At 43.8% G+C, this 22,358-nt stretch overlaps 2 protein-coding genes across 3 annotated transcripts; both read left to right on the top strand.

Annotated features, from left to right (window-relative positions):
• Positions 1 to 173: 173 nt before the first annotated feature.
• APBB3 (amyloid beta precursor protein binding family B member 3) lies at positions 174 to 7,393 on the top strand. 2 transcript variants are annotated; one of them, XM_031953400.1, is made up of 13 exons: positions 434 to 482; positions 1,583 to 1,746; positions 1,865 to 1,941; positions 2,137 to 2,197; positions 2,688 to 2,834; positions 3,302 to 3,429; positions 3,780 to 3,785; positions 3,969 to 4,083; positions 4,204 to 4,288; positions 4,613 to 4,696; positions 5,048 to 5,163; positions 5,388 to 5,585; positions 6,769 to 7,393. In XM_031953400.1, exons 1-13 carry the CDS (start codon positions 434 to 436, stop codon positions 7,009 to 7,011), a joined length of 1,473 nt encoding a protein of 490 aa, XP_031809260.1. In that variant the 3' UTR covers positions 7,012 to 7,393. The 2 variants fall into 2 exon arrangements, with proteins under 2 accessions (XP_031809261.1, XP_031809260.1); XM_031953401.1 differs by lacking the exon at positions 2,688 to 2,834 and having other exon boundaries at positions 174 to 482.
• Positions 7,394 to 11,419: 4,026 nt separating this feature from the next.
• Positions 11,420 to 15,139, top strand: SRA1 (steroid receptor RNA activator 1). The gene is given in 6 exon segments (XM_003756608.4): positions 11,420 to 11,646; positions 11,649 to 11,702; positions 12,342 to 12,467; positions 12,984 to 13,186; positions 14,160 to 14,268; positions 14,642 to 15,139. Coding segments are annotated over 6 exon segments (747 nt in total). The 5' UTR covers positions 11,420 to 11,597; the 3' UTR covers positions 14,848 to 15,139.
• Positions 15,140 to 22,358: the final 7,219 nt, after the last annotated feature.

Here is a 22,358-nt window from a genome sequence, read left to right as displayed (position 1 = left end):
TTGCGCGGCGCGCCAGCGCCCGGGGTGGGGCGGCTGAGGCTTAGGCTGGGCCCGCGAGGGCCGCATGTACACGCCAGGGCCCTAAGGCCACGCACAGGCGCGCGCGCGCTCCACGACGGAGAGCCGGTCTGATTTGGACGAAGCGCTGCCGCGGACCGAAGGCGGGGCCCGCGTGCACACGCACGCACATGTGCACGCACCTGCCCGCGGGGACCCCCCCCCCCTTCCGCTCCCTCGCGCCTGCGCACGTGCGCGGTTGCGGACGTCGCGCTCCCGCTAGCCTGAGCTCACCGCGACCCGGCCCCGGCCCCGACTCCGCCCCGTGTTTGTGCGGCTCGAGCCCCGCTCAGTGGCGCAGAGGGGCCGGGCTTGCAGGAGGCGCATCCCCGAGGTCGGGCCGCCGGGAGGACGGGCCGGGGCCGGGGCCGGGGCCATGCTGGGCAAGGACTACATGTTAGCTATCATCTTGGTCAACTGCGACGGTGCGTGGGGGTCCGGGCGGGGCGGGCCGCCCGAGAGATCCCGGGGGACTAGGGAGCCAGGGATGGCGAGGAAGGGAGGGCGGCAGAGGTGTGCTCGGAAGCGGCTCCGAGCAGCGCCCGGGGCCCTAAAGTGGTGGGGCGTCCTATCCCTCAACCGTTCGGGGAGCCCCTGAAGCGGACCAGAGGCACGCGTTCCAGACGCCGCCGCGGAGCTCGGGGTAGGGCTGGTCCGTACTTGGAAGGCTGCTGCTAACCCCGTACCCAATGTGGGGCACCGCTTCCCATTGCAGACGCGCACAGCCGGGCAGAGGGGCTTGCGAGCGTCCGCGCCGGACGGGAAGAGGACTGGCGGGGGTCGCTCAGGGATTCTTAGCCTTGTTTGTGTCGCGGACTAGCCTGGCGGTCTGGTGAAGCCTATATGTTGTCTTAGAAGGGTCTTCTTCTTTAAATATATACATAAAATAACAATTAAAAAAACCGTAGGATTGCAAAGGAAGCCGCTTGTTTAAGTAATAAATCACAAAATTAACAAATTATTCAAACCCTAAATCAAGAACCTTTGAAAAAGATTCCCTATTAAAAAAAAAAAGAAAAAGATTCCCTATTTAAAAAAAAAAGATTCCCTATTAAAAAAAAAAAAAGAAAAAGATTCCCTATTAAAAAAAAAAAAAGATTCCCTATTAAAAAAAAAAAGAAAAGATTCCCTATTAAAAAAAAAAAGAAAAAGATTCCCTATTAAAAAAAAAAGAAAAAGATTCCCTATTAAAAAAAAAGAAAAAGATTCCCTATTAAAAAAAAAAAAAAGATTCCCTATTAAAAAAAAAAGAAAAAGATTCCCTATTAAAAAAAAAAAAGGAAAATGATTCCTTATTAAAAAAAGAAAAAGATTCCCTATTAAAAAAAAAAAGAAAAGAAAAAAAGATTCCCTATTTTGCTTGCTCATTAGCTCCTTGGGACTCATTTTCCTTATTTACAAAATGAGAGAGTTGGAGGAGATGATTCCTAAGGCCCTTTCTGAGTGGACTTTGACCTCAGGGGCTGAGGCTGCATTATGTCTGAGTACCCTAGAAGCTACCCTCTTCACCATGGTGCTCTTACAGATGACTTATGGAGTGACCAGAGCCTAGAGGGAGAGCCCGGGTTGCCCCCTGGTTGGCGGAAAATCCGTGATGCTGCTGGCACCTACTACTGGCATGTACCTAGTGGCAGTACTCAATGGCAGCGCCCAGTCTGGGAACCTGGGGATTCTGTGCCACCTGACTCGGTATGAAGGGGTTGGGAAGGGACTGATAATGTCTGGTGGGGGCTGGAGAGCTTAGTAACTCTTCTGCTAGAGTCCCTGGTCTACGCATTTGATTTTAAGTTGACCTTCCTCTCCATAGGGCACAGGAGGGGCATGGGGATTACGACCCCCCAAAGGGAGATCCTTCTCTAGTTTGGAAAATTCACTGGACCGAAGGTAATCAGGATAAGGATGTGGAGGGAGAAGAGGGCAGTTGGGGAATCCGACTTGTGGCTAGATGGCCAGTCAGTCATCTTGCTCAGGAGTTACCATATTATAATTATGCCTCCTCTTCTGGGCTCTTTGGGTTTTAAGTGAATTGGTGTCCTTCCCTATGGAGAGCCTCCTCTCACTTGCCCTACTCTATTTCAGGACTTCTCTGCCTTGGTGTGGGGAAGAGGCCTACATCCGAAGCATGGAACCAGGCTCCAAGGTAGAGGGTGGTGGGTACCAGTATCTCTTTTTCAGCATCAGGGATGCCCTGGGAATGTGGAAGCAGGCCTTAGTGAGCTCTTAGAATTGGAGACTGGAGCAGAGAGATCTTTAGGCATAGGGTGGCAGGGAAGGATCATGGGAGAGCTTGCTTTTACATACCAAGAGGATAATGATCTGTATTTCCAAAGCTGAAAAGGCATCCTGAGCTATGCTTTGGTCTCCTTTCATAGGGGATGATGAATTTACCTGGTAGGATGATGCTGACACCTGCTGTATGCCAGTGGATGAGACATTTAACTTTTCTGAACCTTAGTTTTCTCACATACATGATAATGGTATATACAACCTTACCTCATTAAACCCCATGTACATGGTACAGGGAGCCATCTGTAGAGGAGGATCTTGGCTTTTCTGCTCCTCATTCCTGCAACTCCTAAATTCCCTCTTCTCCAATTAACTCTCTCCCACCTGGCCCTACTATCTATCAGTGCTTTGCAGTACGCTCTCTGGGCTGGGTGGAGGTGCCCGAGGAGGACCTGGCACCTGGAAAAAGCAGCATTGCTGTCAACAACTGCATTCAACAGCTGGCACAGAGCCGAGGTCAAAGTCGCCCCCCTGCTAGGGCCTGGGGTGAGGTGAGCCTGTCTCTTGGCTTCTTAAATTTGTTTCCTTCTGTCAATTCTCTTCTGTGATTTGGGGTAGAAGGATTCAGAGGCTGGATAAGGTCACTTGCTAGAAACATTCAAGCTTAGAGGCAGCAAAGCACTCAAGTTTTTTAAATCATTTGAAAAGATTCAGGTCCCTATTACTCTGTGTGTATTATCTTGGACATGTTACTACCTCACTCTTAGTACATGTTTAGACTAAATCTCTTCTAAATCCCTTTTGGTTTTGAGTATTGTGACCCTAGGGGCACATGGAACTTTCTCTAATTTTTTTTCTTTTCCCTTTTCCAAGCCTCTGGATTTAGCCCTTTAGATTCAACTCCCTTTTTTATTTTCCAAGAAGCTATTCTCAGTATCCCCTTGGAGTCCAAACCCTCCATAACTCATTCATTGAGTTCAAGGGAACTCCTTTTTTGTCTGTCCCCTGTACTCTGTAGGGTCAGAACATGTTGATGATTCTGAAGAAAGACACGATGAGTCTGGTGAATCCCCTGGACCACAGCCTAATCCATTGTCAGCCCCTTGTGCATATCCGAGTCTGGGGTGTGGGCAGTACCAATGGCCGGTGAGAAATTCCTGGACAACTGGTTTTCCTGAAGATTCACTATCCCCCTCCCCCAGGAGTGACTTCTCTGACATTGATCCCCCCATGAACTCTTTGATCTTGCCAAGTCGGACCTTGATTCTAGACTCCTTCCAGACCCCAGACCCATGACCTTGCCATGCTGGACCTTGGTCCCAGACATCTCCCAGATTTGGCCCTGCTGAAGGCTGATGCTTCACTTTGTTTTGGCATGGGCCTGGTGGGGAGGGTAAACTGAGCTTCCACCTCTGGAAAGATTGGGAATGATGGGGATGAAGCAGGAAAGGGCTAGTCTGACTGTCCCCTGTGTTCTTCACATGCTTCTGGATCAGAGACAGGTGAGTGGCAGGGCCAAGTGCCCTATCTCATTTCCTTCCTCACTTCCTTCCATTCCCTTTCACTCCGAAGACTTCTCTCCTCTTTTTCTAGATATATTTTCTTCTATCTTTTCCCTCCTCCCAGTGTCTTTCCTTTTCACTCCCATCACTCATCTCCCCATCCCCATCCCTGCCCTCTCACAGGGACTTCGCCTTTGTGGCGGGTGACAAGGACACCTGCATGTTGAAATGCCACGTGTTTCGCTGTGATGTCCCAGCCAAGGCCATTGCCAGTGCCCTGCATGGGCTATGTGCCCAGGTGAGGGACCCTGAAGGGGATAGGGTAAGAGGGCACTACAGGGGGATGGGGACAACATGAGTCCGAAGAGTTCCCCTTGCCTGATCTCTCACCCCCGACCCCAGAGTGTTTATGTTGCAGATCTTGTCAGAGAGAGCAGGGATGAGTGGTGACCCTCCTCGATGTTCCTTGGACCCCATTTCCCCTGAGGATCTACCCAGGCAAGGTACAGCCAGAGGATGAGGTAAAGGGTAGGGACTATAAGGATGAGGCCATGAAAATAGGTTTAGTAGAGTTGCAGAAGTAGCTTGGGGGAAGGTTATGATGGGAGGGAAAGTAACCTCAGCAGTTTTGTCCTTATTTCGTGTCCATCCTTTTCTGCTTTTGTTTCACAATGAGGAGCCCTATAAGTGGCAGAATCTACCCACATGTTTGTAGACTTGAGAGTTGGGGTAGTGAGCTTTTCCTCTCCAGTGCTTCACTTGCACTGAATATTCTGGGGAGGAATGCTTACTTTTAGGAGGCCACAGTGATCTTATTTACCTCTCAGTGGAGCTACTTGATGCGGTGAGCCAGGCTGCCCAGCAGTATGAAGCTCTCTACGTTGGGACCCTGCCAGTCAGCAAGGCCATGGGTAAGGAACTGCTGGGATAGAATTTAAGACCCAGCTAGGTGGAGCATGGAATGGACATGGTATTAGAAATAAGATGTGAGATTCTGAAGTGTGTCTTGAAGTGTTTGTTGATTCCATGTAAGGTCTAGCCATATAAAAGCCTTAGGGCCTGACCCTCCCTGACCCTCCCTCTCCAGCCCTATGATTTATATTTATTTGGTCATCCTACTCTCTTTTTCTCTGGGCCCAAAGTGAGCCAGAGGCCCACATTATTTTTGCCTTAAAAAAGTCTCCCTGAGGTCAAAAGCCCCCAGACTCCCATCGCTTTGGACCAGGATAAAAGCTGCAATGATGTATCTCTCCCCTCCCCAGGGATGGATGTGCTGAATGAAGCCATTGGGGCCTTGACTTCCCAAGGGGACCATGATTCCTGGGCCCCAACTATACTCAGCGTCTCTGACTCACTCATGACTGCATTGCCCATCCAGGTAACAGGGATTGGCAACCGTTTAGTGCTAGGAGGAGGAGATCCCAGTTTCAGGAGGAAAGGGAAAGAAACCAAGATCTTGCATTAGTGTTTGTGGAGTGCTGAGACAGGACCACTGAGTCAGGGATGGAGGCCAGGGGTGAGGGGAAAGCATTCACGGGAGGGGGAGGTCCTGAGTAAGGGGCCAGCCCTCACTGATGATTGCACATTGGGGGTGGGTGAAAGGGACAGGCAGAACTGGGTGCGGAAGAAGAGCCGCTGTGGCAATGTCCAGTACGACATGTGACCTTCATTGGGGTTGGCCATGACCCCCACACCTTTGGACTCATCGCAGACCTTGGTCACCAACGGTTCCAGTGTGCTGCCTTCTGGTGCCAGCCCCATGCTGGGGCACTCTCTGAGGCTGTTCAGGCTGCATGCATGGTGAGCTTTGAGGGGAGGGAGGAGCTTGATTAGGGATGAGGGAAGGGAGAGGTGGAGCTTTCTGGAGAACTAGTTCATTCCTTACCTGTGGTAAGATTCTTCATCTCTAGGGGCCCCTTGGCCTACATGGATTCCTCCTTAGCATTTGAGGCTGTTGCCCTTTAGGCATCCCATATGGCGATAGAGGAGTGAGCAAACATCAGTTGGCACACAGCCTTGGACTAGCTCTTTTCTCACAGTTAGCTTCGAGGTGCTTATTAGTAGGCAGATAGAATGAAGCTGCCCTTTCCCACCCCTGACTATCCTGTAAAATTGATTCTTTCTCAGATTCCTGTTCCCCTCCATGCTTTTCACCTGGAGAATTCCTTCACTCCTTATGATCACTGGGATATCTTTAACTCCTCTCTCCCTCACATCCCAGCAGATTATTGCCCCAATCCTGTTCATGTTAATTCCATTTCCACACCTCTTAATTCACCTCCTCCTTCTCTATATTGTAAACACCCTACATTAAACCCTCAGTACTGTCTCCCCGAAGATTGTCCTGTATCCATTCTTTGGGAAAGAATGCCATCTTTGGATGGCTCTAATCTGCCCTTTACATTCCTGCCAGAATAATCTTGTGTCTAGACCTGATGATGTCATTTTTTCCTCAAAAAGCTTTAGTTGCTCCCTCTTACCCTCAAGTAGTGTTCAGGGTTCTCCTTGGCATTAAAGTCTACTCTACTTTTACAGCCTTCATGCATTTTATGGTCTAGTCAGAGTACTATTCTCTATCCTCCAAACATACAATGTGGTTGATCTGCTGGCTCTTTTCCTTTGCTCATGTTATTTCCTATTTCAAATGTCCTTCCTTCCCTTTCTTCACATATTGAAATCTTACCCACTCTAAAAAATTCATATTAAAAGCCCTATATTCCAGGAATCCTTCCCTGATTTTCTTGCTATGTGACAACCTTCCTTCCAGACCTTTGGTTTTATAACTCTAATATATTTAGTATTGCTATTATAGCTAATCTATTTGATTTCTTATCCCCCAATTAGATAATAAACTACTTGAATGCAGGTACCTTTCCTTAATTTTGTATATCTTTCTTTAACTATCATAGGACTATATACAGTAGGTGCTTAATAAAGTATTTACATTATGTTGTACTGTATTGTATTGCATTCCTTTTCTTAGGTACAGTACCAGAAGTGTCTTGTGGCCTCTGCAGCTCGAGGGAAGGCTCGAGGCACCCAAGCCCGAGCTCGACTTCGCCTGAAGCGAACAAGCTCTATGGACTCAGCAGGAGGACCCCTGCCTCTCCCACTCCCCCTGCTTAAGGGTGGAGTTGGAGGTGCCGGGGCTGCCCCCCGCAAAAGAGGTGTATTCTCCTTCTTTGATTCCTTCCGACTGAAACCCTCTTTATTGCATATGCCCTAAATTGAGCTGGGGAAGATTGGGAAAGGGAGGCTTTGGGAGCCCTGCCAGCAATTTCACACCACTCATATTCTGGGGATCTAACTAGCCACCCTACCACCTCTCTATTCTCACCTGCCCCCATGATCTTTAAAGTCTTCCTTACTTGACTTGTCTTCCTGCCTGCCCCATCCCTATGTCCTTTATTAATATATTAATGATTTATATAAAATATTTATTAATCTTCTCTGGGTTGACTGCAGCCTCTACCCCTATCCCAGACCCATTTCCTCTCTTCCTTCCTGATTCCTATGATCCCTGCCCCTGTCCAGTTCTGGGCAGTTGGCTCTACCTCAGCAACACTTTTTAGCAAAATCAGTGCAAATAAAATCTCAGAGTGGCCTCATTGAGTGTGACTGTGCTGCCAAGGAAAGGGTGATTGTCTGTTTCTGTGCTTGGTGCTAAGAGATATAAATGACTCATTTGGAGAGACTATATCCAGGGGGTAAGGTCCATACAGCCGAGATAAATCTCTTGAGCAGAATCACTGCCTGCCAATCCTAGGGATCAGGCACATCCCTAAGGGTAATCATCAAACATTAAATGCCTACTAAGTTGCAGGTACTGTTCTGGTAATAAAAGGATGTCAAACAGTTCCCATCCTAAAGGGAGCTTACTGTTTTCTGAGTCAGACAACATGTACACATATAAGTACAAAAATAGATGATGAATATTATGGAGAAAGTAAATATAAGGTGTTTTGGCATGAGGATAGAAGCACTGATATCTAGGGGAGTCAAAAACTTCGTGTTGGAAAGCAAAAATTAAAATTGAACTTTGAAGGAAACTAAGTATTAAAAGAGGTAAAGAAAGTGCAGTCTTGGCCTGGGTGCAGATCTGGGAGAATGGGATGTCATACATTAGGGATAGTAATAGTATTATTTGGTTAGAAGAGTGAAAGAATAGGGTGGAAAAGAAGATTGAAATTGGGTTCTGTTACATTGAAAAGAGAGTCTGCAGTTTTCCTTGGGCCACTAGGTGGCATAGTGAATAGAGTGTAGGACCTGAAGTCAGAAAGAAATTTGAATCCTGCCAGACTCCTATTGTGTGAGTGACTAACAGTTTCAGCTTCAGGTTTTTTTGTTACATTTTGAATTCCAGATTATCTTCCTCCTTTCCTCCCAACAGCACATCAACAAAGGCCAATATTTGATAAATAAATATATATGGAACCATAAAATAGATAATTCCATATATCAGTTCTTTCTCTGAAAGTGAATAGCATTTTCCTTCATAAGTCCTTTATAGTTGGTATGGATGTTCATATTCAGAATAACTTAATAATCTAGTTACTCTTCGAACAATGTTATTGTATATAATGTTCTTTTGATTCATTTCACTGTATTATTTAACATGTTTTTCTAAACATCAACCTGCTCGTTTTTTTCTACTCATTTCTTACAGCACAGCACTTATTTTATCACAATCATACATAAGTTTATTCAGCTACTTCCCAATAAATATTTTAGAACATATAGATTCTTTTCCTTTTTCCCTGACCATCTTGGGAAACAGACCTAATAATAATGGTATTGCTGGGTCAAAGAGTGTATACAAACAGTTTTATGACTCCTTGGTTATAATTCCCAATATAGGCTTTTATTCTAGAAACTGTCTATGAATATTGTTCTCCCCCCCCCCCCCCATTTTCTGCTTTCCTTCTAATCTTGGTTCTATTGGTTTTATTTGTACAAAGTATTTTTAATTTAATCAAAGTTATCCATTTTATATCCCACAGTGCTATCTCTTGCTTATTTCATAAATTCTTCTATTCACAAATTTGATAGGTAAGCTCGTTAAATTTACTTACGATATTTCCCTTCAGTCTAGGTCAGATATTCATTTTAATTATATCTTGATAAATGGTATAAGATGTTGATCTGTACTTAGTTCTGTTAGACTGCTTTTCAGTTTTTCAGCAATTTTTTCAAATAGTGAGTTCTTATCCCCAAAGCTTAGATCTTTATGTTTATCAAACACAAGATTAGTATAATAATTTGCTACTGTGTGTTGTATATCTATTCTTCCACTGATCCACCATTCTGTTTCTTAGCCAGTACCAGATAGTTTGAGAATTACTACTTTATAAATCAATTTTAAGATCTGGTACTGCTAGAGCTTTTTTATTTTTATTTTTTAAATAGTTCCTTTGATATTCTTGATCTTTTGTTCTTCCAAATGATTTTTTTCCCTAGTTCAATAAATTTTGTTATTTAATTGGGATGGCATAAAATAAGTAGACTAGGTAGAAGTAGCCTCAGTTCTTTTATCTGCAAAATGTTAGTAATGGTATCTATCTTATAGGGTTATGTAAAATCCTTAGTAAACCTTAAAAATCTAGATAAGTGCTAATCATTACCATTCTTACCTTAAGACCACTGGAGTTAGCTGAGCTGGGGAGTAACTATAGGAATGTCACCTGCAGTTAGCTGCCATTACTAGCCTGAATTTGATTCTAGTATTTGGACCAGATACCAGCATAGTGTAGGGGTACTTGTCAAGTGAAATAAGGTACTTGTTTTCTCTTGGTCTCATTTTCCTCATCTGTAAAAAGGCAGGCTAGCCTTTAAATGGACCCATTTAGCATAATGTTAGTTATCTATGTTTATCATCGAAGGAATCCTTCAATTTTAATTAATATTTAGTGAAAATAAAGATGTATTTTTCCCCATCTCAGAATAATGGCCCCCAGGTTGTTCCCCTGGACTAAATAATTTCAAAAATTCCCTTCTCTGCTCTAAACTGGAAAGCTGGCTCAGAGTGATGGAAGATGAGAGGCAGCAGCACAGAAGAATTAAGAGCACTCCTAAAATGGGAATTGGAAGACTCCTTCAATATTGTACTGGTAAATATTTAACCACTGGACTCTGGAAGGAAAATATAAACAGGACACAATTTTAAGTTTAATCAGTTTAATGTGGACAGCTAACAAAAAAAAAAAAAAAAATCAAGCCCTGATTTATAGCCATTGATAATTTCTGAGTTATAAACATTCGCACTGAAAATTTAATATTTGCTCTTGCAGGCTGGAATTCACTAAAACATATCTCACATCTCTGCCTTATAGCTGTAACTCTGGGACTTGGAAAAACTCTCACCTCTTTTGCCTCCCTCAACTATAAAACAAGAATAATAATACTTGTACTACTATTTTTGCAGGGCTCTTGTGAGGAAAGTGCTTCATAACACTGCAGAAATAAGATTTACTCCTTTTGTGTTTTCTCCTGTAGATGCACTAAGGCATAGAGACTCTGTCTATATGACAGGAAGTACTGGACTATGTGTGTCCTGGCCTTTTTCTCTCCTCTGGCCGGTGATCTCATCAACTCCCATGGATTGGGATCATCATCCTGCCCACCCCCCTTGCTGACCTTCAGAATCACATCTCTTAACTACCTTTCAGACTTCTCAACCTGGATGTAGCTACCTTAAACGCAACATATCCAGAAGTGAACTCAATTATCTTCTTTCCAGATTCCATTCCCTCCAGACTACCCTCTTGCTATACAAGGAACCACTACCCTCCCCAGTCCACAGGCCATCTGTGTTCTCGCTGACTCCTATGTCCAGTCAGCCATCGAGGCCTGTCACTGTCAGTTATGTTTTTGCAACAGCTCTGGAGTACCATCCTTTCCCTCCTCTGATACGGTCACCAGGTTGGTACAAGTCTTCATTAGCTGACTACCAGTCCACAGTAAGTGCCTAGTAAGAGTCGGGCATGGTGATGAAACATTGAGGAGACAGAAATAGGCAAAAGACAGCCCCTGCCTTCAAGGAGCTCACAATCACGATGGCCTGCAGGTGGATCTCCCCGTCACAAGCGGCCCCCCACACAAGCCATCCTCCAATCCCTGTCAAAGTGGTTTTCCTAAAGTGCAGACCTGGCCATGACGTCTCACTGCAAAAACTCCAGTGAGCCCCAGTCACTTCCAGGATCAAGCACAACATTTTCAGAACGGAACGTCCCCCTCCTAACCTTTTCCAGACTTCACACGTCCCACCTCCCCCAATACTCTTGGATCCCGTGACTCAGCCGGATGTCTGAACAAGACCCATGCATGGTTAGGGGCATTGTCTCTGGCTGACCCTCGGGCCTGGAACTTCCTCCCTCCCGCTGCTTTCTTCAAGCCCCAATTGAACCCCTATCTCTGCAGGAAGCCTTTTGCATCTCCTCAGGGCCAGCGTCTTCCCTGTTCATGCTCTCAATGTCAAGTAACAGTGGTTGCTGCCAATGTTTTTCTCTATAGCGCCTTTTGTGTATTTGTGCGCTTGCTCTTTATCTCCCGAGACTGGGCTCCAGGTCAGGATGGCCCCACCTCGTTCTGATGTACGGCCCCCGCGCTTAGCACGTGCTCGGCACTTCCTAAGTGCTTACTGACTGGTCCCAAAGGAGGAGCCGAAGCGGGGAAGCGGCCCTCCCACACGCCCCCCTGAAACTTCTGCCTCCACTCTCCAACTACCGATCCAAAAGGGAGGTGGGGACTCCTAAAGCAGCCGCCTCGGGGCCAGCCCGTTCGAGCGGGTGGGCGGGGCTTGCGGAGCGCGGCCCAATGAGGAGCAGCGTAGCGCGGCGTGGCCCGCCTCCGGAAGTGACCCGCCGCTGCCTCGTTGGCCGTGCGGAAGTGAGGCGATGGCGGAGCTGTACGTGAAGCCGGGTGAGCTGGGATCCGCGCCTCTAGAGCCTCCTCTTAGCCCCGGGGCTGGAGGACTCGGGCGAAGGCGGGCCGGCTGTGAGGCAGGGAGGGATGGGCTCACAGGACTTGAGGGCAGGATATGTCGTGGTGGTTAGGGATGCCGAGGGGCAGGGGATGTCTGCGGTCGGTCCCATCTTTCCCCTTCCACTTTCTCCCCCGACCTTCTCTCTCCCTCTTTGCCCTCCGATTCCTTTCTCCTCTCAGTCCTTCCTCTTTCCCCTTCCACACGCTCCCCTCCCAATTTTATTGTCTCTCCTCTGCTCCCCTTCTCTTTCCTCCTCACCTTCCCCCTCCCTTCCCTCCCGATTTTTCCTCTCCTTCCCCCTCTTTTTTTCCTCCCCTTGCTTCTAATCTTTTCATTTTCCTTTTCTTCCTTTCTTCCCTTGGAGCCTCATCTTCCTCTCCCCTTTCTTTCCTTTTTCTACCGTTCCTGTTATCATCATGTCTTTTGTTTTTGTCTTCAATGCTTTCACGTTCCTTTCTTTTTCCCATTCCCCCTCCCCCCTTCTCCTCCTTTTCATTACTGTGTCCTCCCCTCCCCACTTTAATGATTGCTTTTTCTCCATCTTTTCCTCTTTCCACTTTTGCCTCCCCTCTCAGGAAACAAGGACAGAGGCTGGAATGACCCTCCACAATTCTCTTACGGGTTGCAGACCCAGGGGAGCAGTCATAAAAGGACACCACTTACCAAGCGGGTTGCAGCTCCCCAGGATGGTTCTCCAAAAGGTGAGCACTTGTGAGCCCAGTCCAAATCTCCATTCTGATTAGGGGAGAATTGCCTGTGTTTCTTTTATTCAGGAGGTTTTGGCCTCTGATTCCCCCGAAGACATCCCTTTGTGTTGCCGCTTGGGATAGTTCTTGCTAAAAAGTTACAATGATTTAGATTCAGGTTTGTTGTCTTTGGACATTGATACAGACTTCCTAAACCCAAAATAGTTTCTGGTTTATTGAGTAGTTCTTGTTCGTATGGGGTTTTAAACGGAGAAATGTACAGGATTCCAGCTTTAGCTCCTGAATGAAAAATTTTCCTATTTCTTCCTTCTCTATTCCTCCCCTTCCAGATATCTAGACTTGGGGCCATTAACTAGCAAAAGCTGAGGGATATTCTTTGGTTTTCATTAATATTCATTGGCTTGTAGGAAAGGCCCTGGTGGGGGCAGTGAGAGAATGAAACTGGTTTCTTACCAGTTAGGACCATAATGCTCAATAGTGTTATCAGCACATTGATTTGCCTTTTCTCAGTGCCTACCTCAGAACCTTTTACTGGGACTCCTCCAGTGGGACCTCCACCTCTCCTGACAAAGACTACAGGGCCTCCTCTAGGGGGAAACTCTTCTCCCTTGAGGGTGGAACCCGCCAGTTCTTCAGTCACTTGTGAAACCATGCTAGAAGATGTGCTGGGACCCTTGGAACAGGCTTTGGAGGATTGCCGTGCTCATACACAGGTAAGGCCCCAGGGAGCCCAGGTTTCAGCATGGAAGTTGAGCTAGGGGAATAGCTAAGATTGTAAGCCACTCTCTTGAGGACAAGGCTGTATAACATCTATCTGTGTATCCCTACTGCCTTTTACTTAAATTGAATCTCCCTCTCCCCATTCCTAAAAGGTAGTAGTGAAATTCTCTTCACTTTTTATAAAGAAGGAACTAGATTGGGTAGGTGCCAAGTTAAACCTGGGCAGCAGAGTATAAGTCAAGGCTTCTTAAAACTTTTTACACTAGTGACTCCCTATGCCTTTTCGCCTGAGAAATTTGTATGTGACCCTGGGCATATGGGTATATTAAAAAAAAAAAAAAGTATAATTCAAACATTTACTGATAATAAATAATAATTTCACAACTCCCACCTTAAGTTACAAGACTCCATATGGGGGTCAGGAACCACAATTTTAAAAAAATTGGAAGTAAAATGAGATAAGAATTCTTTTGTAAAAAGAATATTACATTAGGAATAATGAGTATACTTGTGTTCAAATCCCACTTTAATGTGACTTTAGATAAATCATAATACCTCTCTCTGAGACTGTGTTTTCATTGACAAGATATGCTAGACGTCGTACTAGATAACCACTAAGGTCCCTTTCAACCCTAAATTCTATTATTCTCCTATTCCTTCTATCCCCTTTCAGCTATTGGAATTATACTTGGTTATGTGCTCTTTAAGGTGAAACACAGCAGACCCTAGTAATGTGTTTCCAAACATTACACACATTGCCTTGCCTTTGTCTTAAGAGGGAAACCCTTCTGCTCTGTCCAAGGTGCCTCACAATAATTCTCTGGAGAAATTGAACTCATAGGGAAGAAAGGGATTTGTAGGATGGTGTGGTAGGAATAAAAGAAAAGACCAGAATGGGAGTATTGTGAAGGGAAGATGAAAAGGCAGATTAAAGCTTTGACTTGGAAAGAGTGTCTTTGTGCTCAGAAACAGATCTTTGATGATATCAGCCGACGCCTAGCCTTGCTTCAAGGACAGTGGAAGAGTGAGAAGCTATCAGTTCCTGTAAGGAAGAGGATGGCACTACTGGTGCAAGGTGAGCCACATTGTGGGAACCCCAGAATGCCCTTGAATTCTGCCATTCGGTCTCTTTGGCCAAAAGAACTTTGGTTTGAGCCAGTCAGGCTGGAATTGTCTACTAGGGAGGCAGCAGGATACAGTGGAAATAAATTGAATCAGTACTGTGCTTGGAATCAAGACATTTGCCAGCTCAAATCTAGGCTATAGGAAGTCCTTTTACCTCTCTGAATATATTTCCTCATCTACAAAATAATACTTCAAAATTCATTGGAAACATTTTGTAAGTCTTAAAGCTCTATAGAAATGTGACCATTTATTAAATATTCAGAGGAACAGTCTTTGTGTGGAGGGGAAACACTGTATTATGCTCAGGGTCTGTCTTCTCTTAGAGCTCAGGAACCACAACTGGGATGGAGCGGATGACATACATCGATCACTGATGGTGGATCATGTGACTGAGGTCAGTCAATGGATGGTGGGTGTGAAAAGGTTAATTGCAGAAAGGAGGAGCCTGCCTTCAGGGGAAGCTGCTGAGGAGAAGCCTACTACTACAGAGGAGAATGAGGTCATCTCAAGCCTCTCTGCAACTCTGTGATCCACTATTTTCTTCCTCCCCCATCAGTTCCTGTATCCCCCACTGTCCTAGACCTTGAACTGTCTTTGAATGGGACCTGGTAGGGTTTGGGTTCCAGGGACCTATGTTTGCTTGGCTTCCTTGATACCAGCAGGAGAAGGAGTTGGAAAAAGGGAAAGGAAGTTCTCTTTTAGCAGAGAAGCAGCTCCAACTCCAACTAGGACTTTGGCCTGACTCGGGAGGGAAGACTGTTGGCAGTTCATTGGTTGCTTCTGACATATGCAATTAAATAAAAATTTCTTGTACAGTGGTATTTTTTGGTGGGGGCATTGGGGACTTTTATTCTCCAAATCATTTGTCTTCAAGCCATCTAGAAATATGGGTCTCACACATAAAGGTTCTTAGGTTTTTTGAAATCTTAACTCTAGTTCTTTTTCTTTTTTAATAGATGTAATTTAACATTAACCTGCCCTATAGAAATTTTCAAATGACAAGATCAAAAAGACAAACATTCATAGCTGAGTCTAGTAGCCATGTTTTTAAGTTTGATTGCAAAGTGAGAAAGAACAGGTACTTGGAAATAAGTGATCACCTTGTCCCTTTCCTAGGACTGGGCATGGAGAAAGTGAAGGTAGTTGGAAGAGGAGAAGTGTTGACCTTACCTCCCAGCAAAGTCAGTAGAGCTGAACTTATTTAAAATGGGCAGTTTATTGCCAGGGCTGCTTCAGGAGCCAGGAGGATAAGGAAGTCAGGAAGCTTATCACTACAGGATTCTTCTAGGTTCTAGCATTCTCAGGTACTGACTCTGGACCTCACTGCTCCATTTGCTCCAGATGGCCAAAAGGAGAAACAACAGGAAGACCTAAAATGGTTCTGTCTTGCCTAAACAGCTGAAGTCATGGTTGACCAGGTGTTAAGAGAAATCAGAGCAGTTGGGGAGCATTTAAGTGTTCAGAATAGAAAAGAGATTAATGAATCTTGGTAATCAAATGGCAGGTGATGGAAAGGAATCCAGAAAGATATCTTCCTGATTGCTGAAGAAAGTAAAATAGTTTCTTTGTTTTCAGAAATTTCAAGTTTGATTCCAGATCTGCTCTTTACTATGTATGTAACCTTGGGTGAAAATTTTTCTTCATATAGGTTTCTTACAGAAACTTCCATTACTAACATTCTGTGATAATGATCCCAAAAGGAGGAGACCCCCAAATGACTTTGCCTAAGGGAAGATGTCCCAAATTAAAATAGCAGGTAGGGATTAGAACAGAATTATAGTAGAGGCTCAGATGGGGAAGGCTATTTCCTGGAACTGAACCTTTGGCAGGTGCCAAGCTCTTGCCCTTTAATAGTACCACTCCTGCTGGCCCTTGCTCCTTACCCTTGGCTTCATTTGATTGTAGCTGGAATGAGGCCCAATCTTAGAAGCAGAATTCTATGGGACAAGAATTACTTATTCTGACTTCAGGATGACCAGAGGTAGTACAGCAATGTCTTTTCTCCCTCAGAAGAAAGCAATGTGGATAAGGTGAAGAAAACAAATGTGACCTAGGGGAAAAATTTCATTATATTAAGCATTGACAGGGTTGCAGCATCCAATCCCACAATCCGCCCAAGTGCAGAAGAAGAGAAAGAACTGAATATTAAAGGTTCAACAAGGAACTTCCAAATTCACATAGCCTCCATTCCTAGAATTAGCACCTTCTACTCACAGCCCATATCTGAACCTGCCCTTCCTCTCACTTTGGTCTCAATCACTTTGAAAGACTGAAAGAGCCACCAAAAATAAACTCCTTCTCATGACTGGGGAAGTTGAGACCCTGCTTCTTTTGGTAAAAGCCACATAGCAGTAACACACAGGGACTGGAACATAATTCTTGTGTTAACAAGGTCAAGTATTCCAGGTCAGCTGCCCGGTTCAAATTGTGCCTCATCTGGAGTGAAAGAGGACCCTGGTAATTATTTTGCCTTGATTTTCTACCATACCATTAAGCCACCTTGCCTCTGCCTCCTTCCCTTGGAACTCCCTTTTTAGCTAGAAGTTGCTCTGTAGTTATGGTTAAGACTAACCCTGACCTCACTTAGAACTAGCCTCTCTACTACCTGAGTTCTTGAAAAGGAGGACAGTTTTCTGCACTTTTTTTTTTTTGTAAGGGCAACTTTTACTACTATTAAAGTTCTTTAATGTCTAATAAAAATTTTTTTTTCCTATTTTCTCCTAAACACTATCACTACAGCTAGATAGCTAAGGCAGAAGTGTATAATCCATGGTGAACACAAAGGGGTCTTTTAATAAAGTTTAATTCTTTCTCTCTGAAACTTTTAAGTTACCAGTGCATAACACTTTTAATATTTCCCATAATGCCTCCTTACCTGGGATTTCTTCAATTTCTTTCTGCTCCTTTAATTCCTCCAGTTTGGCCTTTGATGGGACAGTGACCTCAGGGATCTGGGGGAAGGTAGCAAGGTGGTGTCCAGGCAATGGACAAGGTTTTGCATAATAGCAGAAATTTTTCATCATAGATGATCCTAGTTCCTGCAGGGAGTGAATCATGGAAGTTGGGAGCAGGATTCTATGGAACTGAACTGTAGTGCCTTACCTAAACCCCAACTCTTCCTAAACTGCCTCTGAGAATAACTGAACAAAAAAACCAATCTTTTAGGACATCAGTTTCCTTATCTGAGAGACTGGTATAGATAAATGCTTCCATCTTTAGTTCTATGAAAATAACTAATGCCTTTTTGTGCATGACCACCTCTCCTTTCTAGAACAGGGCTCAGCTTCAAATTGTTTCCTGCAAAGGAACATGTTTTTGTGCTGGGATAATATGTGTGCATACGCTGAGAGAAGCATTCCCCTCCCTCACACTTGGATTGAGAAAGGAGGAATTTGGGCCACCTGGGCAATGTTTGAAAGCTGCACACTTGTGTCTTACTGTCCACTAATGCTGGGCTTCTTAAACCTCACCACCCCTTTCCACCTGAGAAATTTTTACATAACCCATAATATATAAAATGGGACAGTTTAGGAAGCTTTGCTTTAGTAGTTTTCAGTCTAATACAACTTCACAAGGTCAGTATCTTTGTTATCATGGAAAATAAGATTTTCCATAATACCAAGGGAGGTATTAAATGTGTACTTGACACAATTTTTTCATAGGATAAATCCCTTTTCCAAAGGAGGGGGTAGAATGGAGGAGGGGTTTGTTTTTTCCTACCCTTGTACTATATGGGATGAAAGGGTGAGAGTAGGGAGCATGAAGCACAGAGGATTTGAGAATAAGCTCCTTAGTCTGACTGTAAGCAATAGGGAGGCTATTCCAAGATGGGCCTAAAATCTCTTTACCGTTTACTCTTACAATGAGTATTCACCAGGGTCCTAAATTCCTAAAAGTCTCGGCCTGAGATCTTGGCTGGGCTGGTAGTATATTAGAATGCCCTGTGCCTTTCTTTCCTTCCCCTTCCCTTCCTTCGATTTCCCCTGGGAGGAATTGGGCAGCAATCCAATTTAGGATCTTGGGTTCTCTGACTAATCCCGCAGTTGTTGCCAGCCATCTGAAGCCCTGGCAGCCCCCACCTGAACATGTTTCTTTTGGGTCCCTGGACCCTCACTGACCAATCTTCTTGTTTCACAGCCCTGGCAAGGAGTCTGGGAGAAAAGAGGTGTAAAGTTAAAGAGATTACCCTGGCACCAGCAAGCTTACCTTACTTTGAGGTGCTTCAGTGAGGGCCCCAGGTTTAAGTCCCAAGGCCAAACTCACTGCCTGCCTCTGGTAGCAGAGATCTGAAGCTCAGGCTTGATCGCCCAATTGCAGTGCCCAACACTGTTGCCTCATCTGGAAGACTGTGGGAAATGGGCTGGGGCAGAAAACACGGTCCTTGATTAGGAGTCTACAGCCAGGACCGCTACCCTCTACTCCGGCGGTCTCATAAGAGAGCGAACAGAGAGCTGAGCCCTCCCATATGCTTCCAGAAAGAGTGTTCAGGGCACAGACAGGTCACTAAGCTCCGAAGTCTGAATACTTTGTTTCCCCGAACCACACCAAAAAGAGTGGATGGCGTGTCCACCCTTAGCCCGGTGCCCACTTTTACTATCTACATTTCTAGCCCCTGCATTCCAACCAATTGGACCCTCCCAAACTATAATAGCTCATTTCTGCTAAACCCAATCCCTGCGGCTAACCTCCCGGGGTGGTGGCGTTCAGCGTGCCCCCGGGCACGGTGCTGTAGCAGTTAGGCAGCGGATCCCTGTTGGGATCGGGCAGTTAGTAGAGGTGGACTTGGCGAATTGGTGGCTAGGAGGACACTGAGCCCAGAAACCACGTCTGCCCTCAGGCAAAACAGTCAGGATCCACTGGGGTGGGGCCATTATTCCCAGGGTGGGGTCCAAGCTGGGTGCCACATTTACCCCTTATTGCTTTTATTTTGATCTTAGAAATTTTTTAAATCTCAAAATAATGCATAGTTTGTTAGGGTTTTAACTAAATACTTTGTCATTGTAAGGAAGATGGTATGGGTAGTTAAGAAATGTGTAAGGTTTTAAGAATTATCAATTATCTCATCAATTAACCAAAAGTAGGGGAAAAAGTTGTATGGATAACCTAATCCAAGAGGCTCCCTGAGGAAAATAATCTAATTTTGGACAATCAGATATCAAACCTATAAGGCTTTGGAAGGTGGTAGTAGTACCCAAGGAAGGAATTGAGAACTGATTCCATAGATGAAAAATTGTTCTTGGTCCTGTACAGAATACCTAAATACTCCCAGTGATGTATTATTTTAAAGGCACTCTCATTCTCTCGCTTCAATGACATTCCATGGCTTCAAGGGAAAATGCCCAACTAACTAAACTGATTGCCATTCATACCAAGAGTAAAGGCTTCTCCTTTGATGATGATGGTGGTGAGATGTACACCTTCCTGACCTCCCTCTTAAAGCACTTTGTTTTCCCTTATAACATTTATGTTAGTTTTTATTTTAAAGCCCCAAAGACAGCAAAGGATTTTGGCAAAGTTACAATTGCTCGGATTGAACTCAGTCCTCATTCCTCATCATTTGCCTTATCCTGCTCTTCTTTTTATTGTGTCTGAAGAACTGCAAGGGTCAAAGGAAACAGACAATAATGCAACAGTAGCCTCAGTTCCGGATCATTTTTCCAAAAAGTTATCTCCAACCCCCTTAACATTTATTATCTAATAATTTTTTGACACCTTTTTGACACCTGACACCAGAAGGAAGCACTTCCTCCTTCTGGAGCAAAACAGAACAGTTTCTTAAGAAATGTTGATGGAAATAAAAGTTCTGTGGATATGCAATCATTATAATTTAGTGAAAAATCCCCTTTTCCATCACTAAAGAGGAATGATTTTGAAGTATATTTCCAAGTTCTATTCTTCTCTTGCACTCCTCACAGGTGAAATTATTTTCACATAATCAAAGAGGTTGGTCAGATAAATTTTCCTTGCATATGCACTTAAAAATAATATCTGGAACAAATCCTTCTCAAGTAGTTTAGGTGACTAGAAGCATCAGCAGTGACTTAACCAGGGATTTTTGTGGAATCATACTTAAAACCATATTTTTCATGATGGAAGAGGCCTGGGATGAGGCCTAAGTGTTGCTGCCTAAACATAATAACACAGTCCAAAGGTCTTAACCAAATGAAGTAAGGTCACAATCACTAAATACATCCACTTATTTTGTTTGGATGAGAACTGTGAAATGACTGGCTCCTCCTTTTTCCAACCTGACCCTTACTGGGAATGGTTTCTGGCTTGAAGCACTTCTGAAAAACTTCATTGATTCACCTAGGAAGGAACAATAGTGCTGGTGGCAGATGACTTTCTTTAACATGGATCTTGGCTTTTAAGTGAACGAACAAATGAACAAACTCAAGAAGCTTCTCTGGGATATGAAATTTCTTCATTAGATTTGTTTGTACAAAAACTTTTCAGTTTGGTATAATCAAAATTTTCTATTTTGTGGTCAGTAATGATCTCTAGTTCTGCTTTGGTCATAAAGACCTTCCCCTTCCACAGGTCTGAGATGTAAACTATCCTATGTTCCTCTAATTTGTTAATGATTTCATTCTTTATGCCTAGGTCATGAACCCATTTTGACCTTATCTTGGTGTACGGCGTTAAGTATGGATCAATGCCTAGTTTCTGCCATATTAGTTTCCAATTTTCCCAGCAATTTTTATCAAACAGTAAGTTCTTATCCCAAAAGCTGGGATCTTTGGGTTTGTCAAAGACTAGGTTGCTATATTTGTTGACTGTTTTATGGGATATGAAATTTCTTAACCTTTACTTTGCAGCACCCCCATTACCTTTTCCTTTTCCCATTTGCTTAGCTGATGGTGTACCATTTGTACTTATACCAATACTAGAAGGAAGAATGCTTTATGAAAAGGCAATTGATACACCATAGACAGTAGATATTAAGTTTCTTACTACAAGATGCATCATAGACAGTAGATATCAAATACTAATTAATCAAAATATTTCACTGTACAATCCCTGAGAATTTCCATTAATTCCATAAACAAATATACTCATTCCAGATGTGTGATTAAGAAGAGACAATTGACAATATTAAGAACAAAAGATCAGTTTATTTTATATACTGTTGAGATTAGTAAAAAGGGAGGACTGGGAGTGATAGAATGACAGTAGTGGAGGTGGCAGTGTGTTTAATTTGGGGACTAGATTCAATAGAATAGTAGTCTTGATAAAAAAAATTGAGCACTTTTAACTTTAAAGATCCTTTCTCTCAAAACTTTCCAGTAATTACAACCTAAGGAGGAGGGAAATAAATTAGGGGTCCACCAAATAGCTTTTTGTAATGTTATTTATGCTAGATCAGTTTATTATTAGCAAATATACTTCACTTATTATTCCTCATTAGCTTTCTAATCTGAAGCTGTAATACTTTCTCCATTAATTCTAGTGAGTTGTACTAGAATTTTTTAAAGTAGCAAGTAGGAACAAGGGAAATAGGTAATACATATTACTACATCATGAATTTCAAAGAACCTTTCAAGCTAAAGAAATTTGAGAATGACTTCTCTGACCAAAAAATAGCTGAAGAGGTAGCAACTATATCTGAAATCTGAAAAAAAAAATTTTTTTTAAGTCCAATAAAAAGTTCTGCTTGATAGCTAGAATATCATAGTGTTCTAGTACACAAACAAAAGAGGCATGTTTGACATTAAAAATATGCTTTTAATTTTATATGGTATAAAGTATGACTGTGTGTTCAGACTGGAAGCATTTTAGAGTTAGGGCAGGGAAAAACCACATTATTAGAGCAACCCAAATTTTCAGGATTCACAGCATATAAAAGAACTGTTTAAAGAGGCATCGTCTTTTAAAACTTGATTTCCTCCAGCCCTCTCTTATTCTCTATTATTTCTTTCTCCTTCCTTTTCCCTCCAATCCTATTGATCTAAGTGTGACTTTTCTCCACGTTCCAAATTATTTTCAGGTAATGTCTTTTTATAAACTCTCTATAGCAGCAGAAAATTTGCTTGTATCTAA

This window comes from Sarcophilus harrisii, chromosome 2 (assembly GCF_902635505.1).
Source record: "Sarcophilus harrisii chromosome 2, mSarHar1.11, whole genome shotgun sequence".
Classification (NCBI taxonomy): domain Eukaryota; kingdom Metazoa; phylum Chordata; class Mammalia; order Dasyuromorphia; family Dasyuridae; genus Sarcophilus; species Sarcophilus harrisii.
The sequence above is the reverse complement of the archived record's forward strand: the minus strand, read 5'-3'. Positions and strand labels throughout refer to the sequence as shown.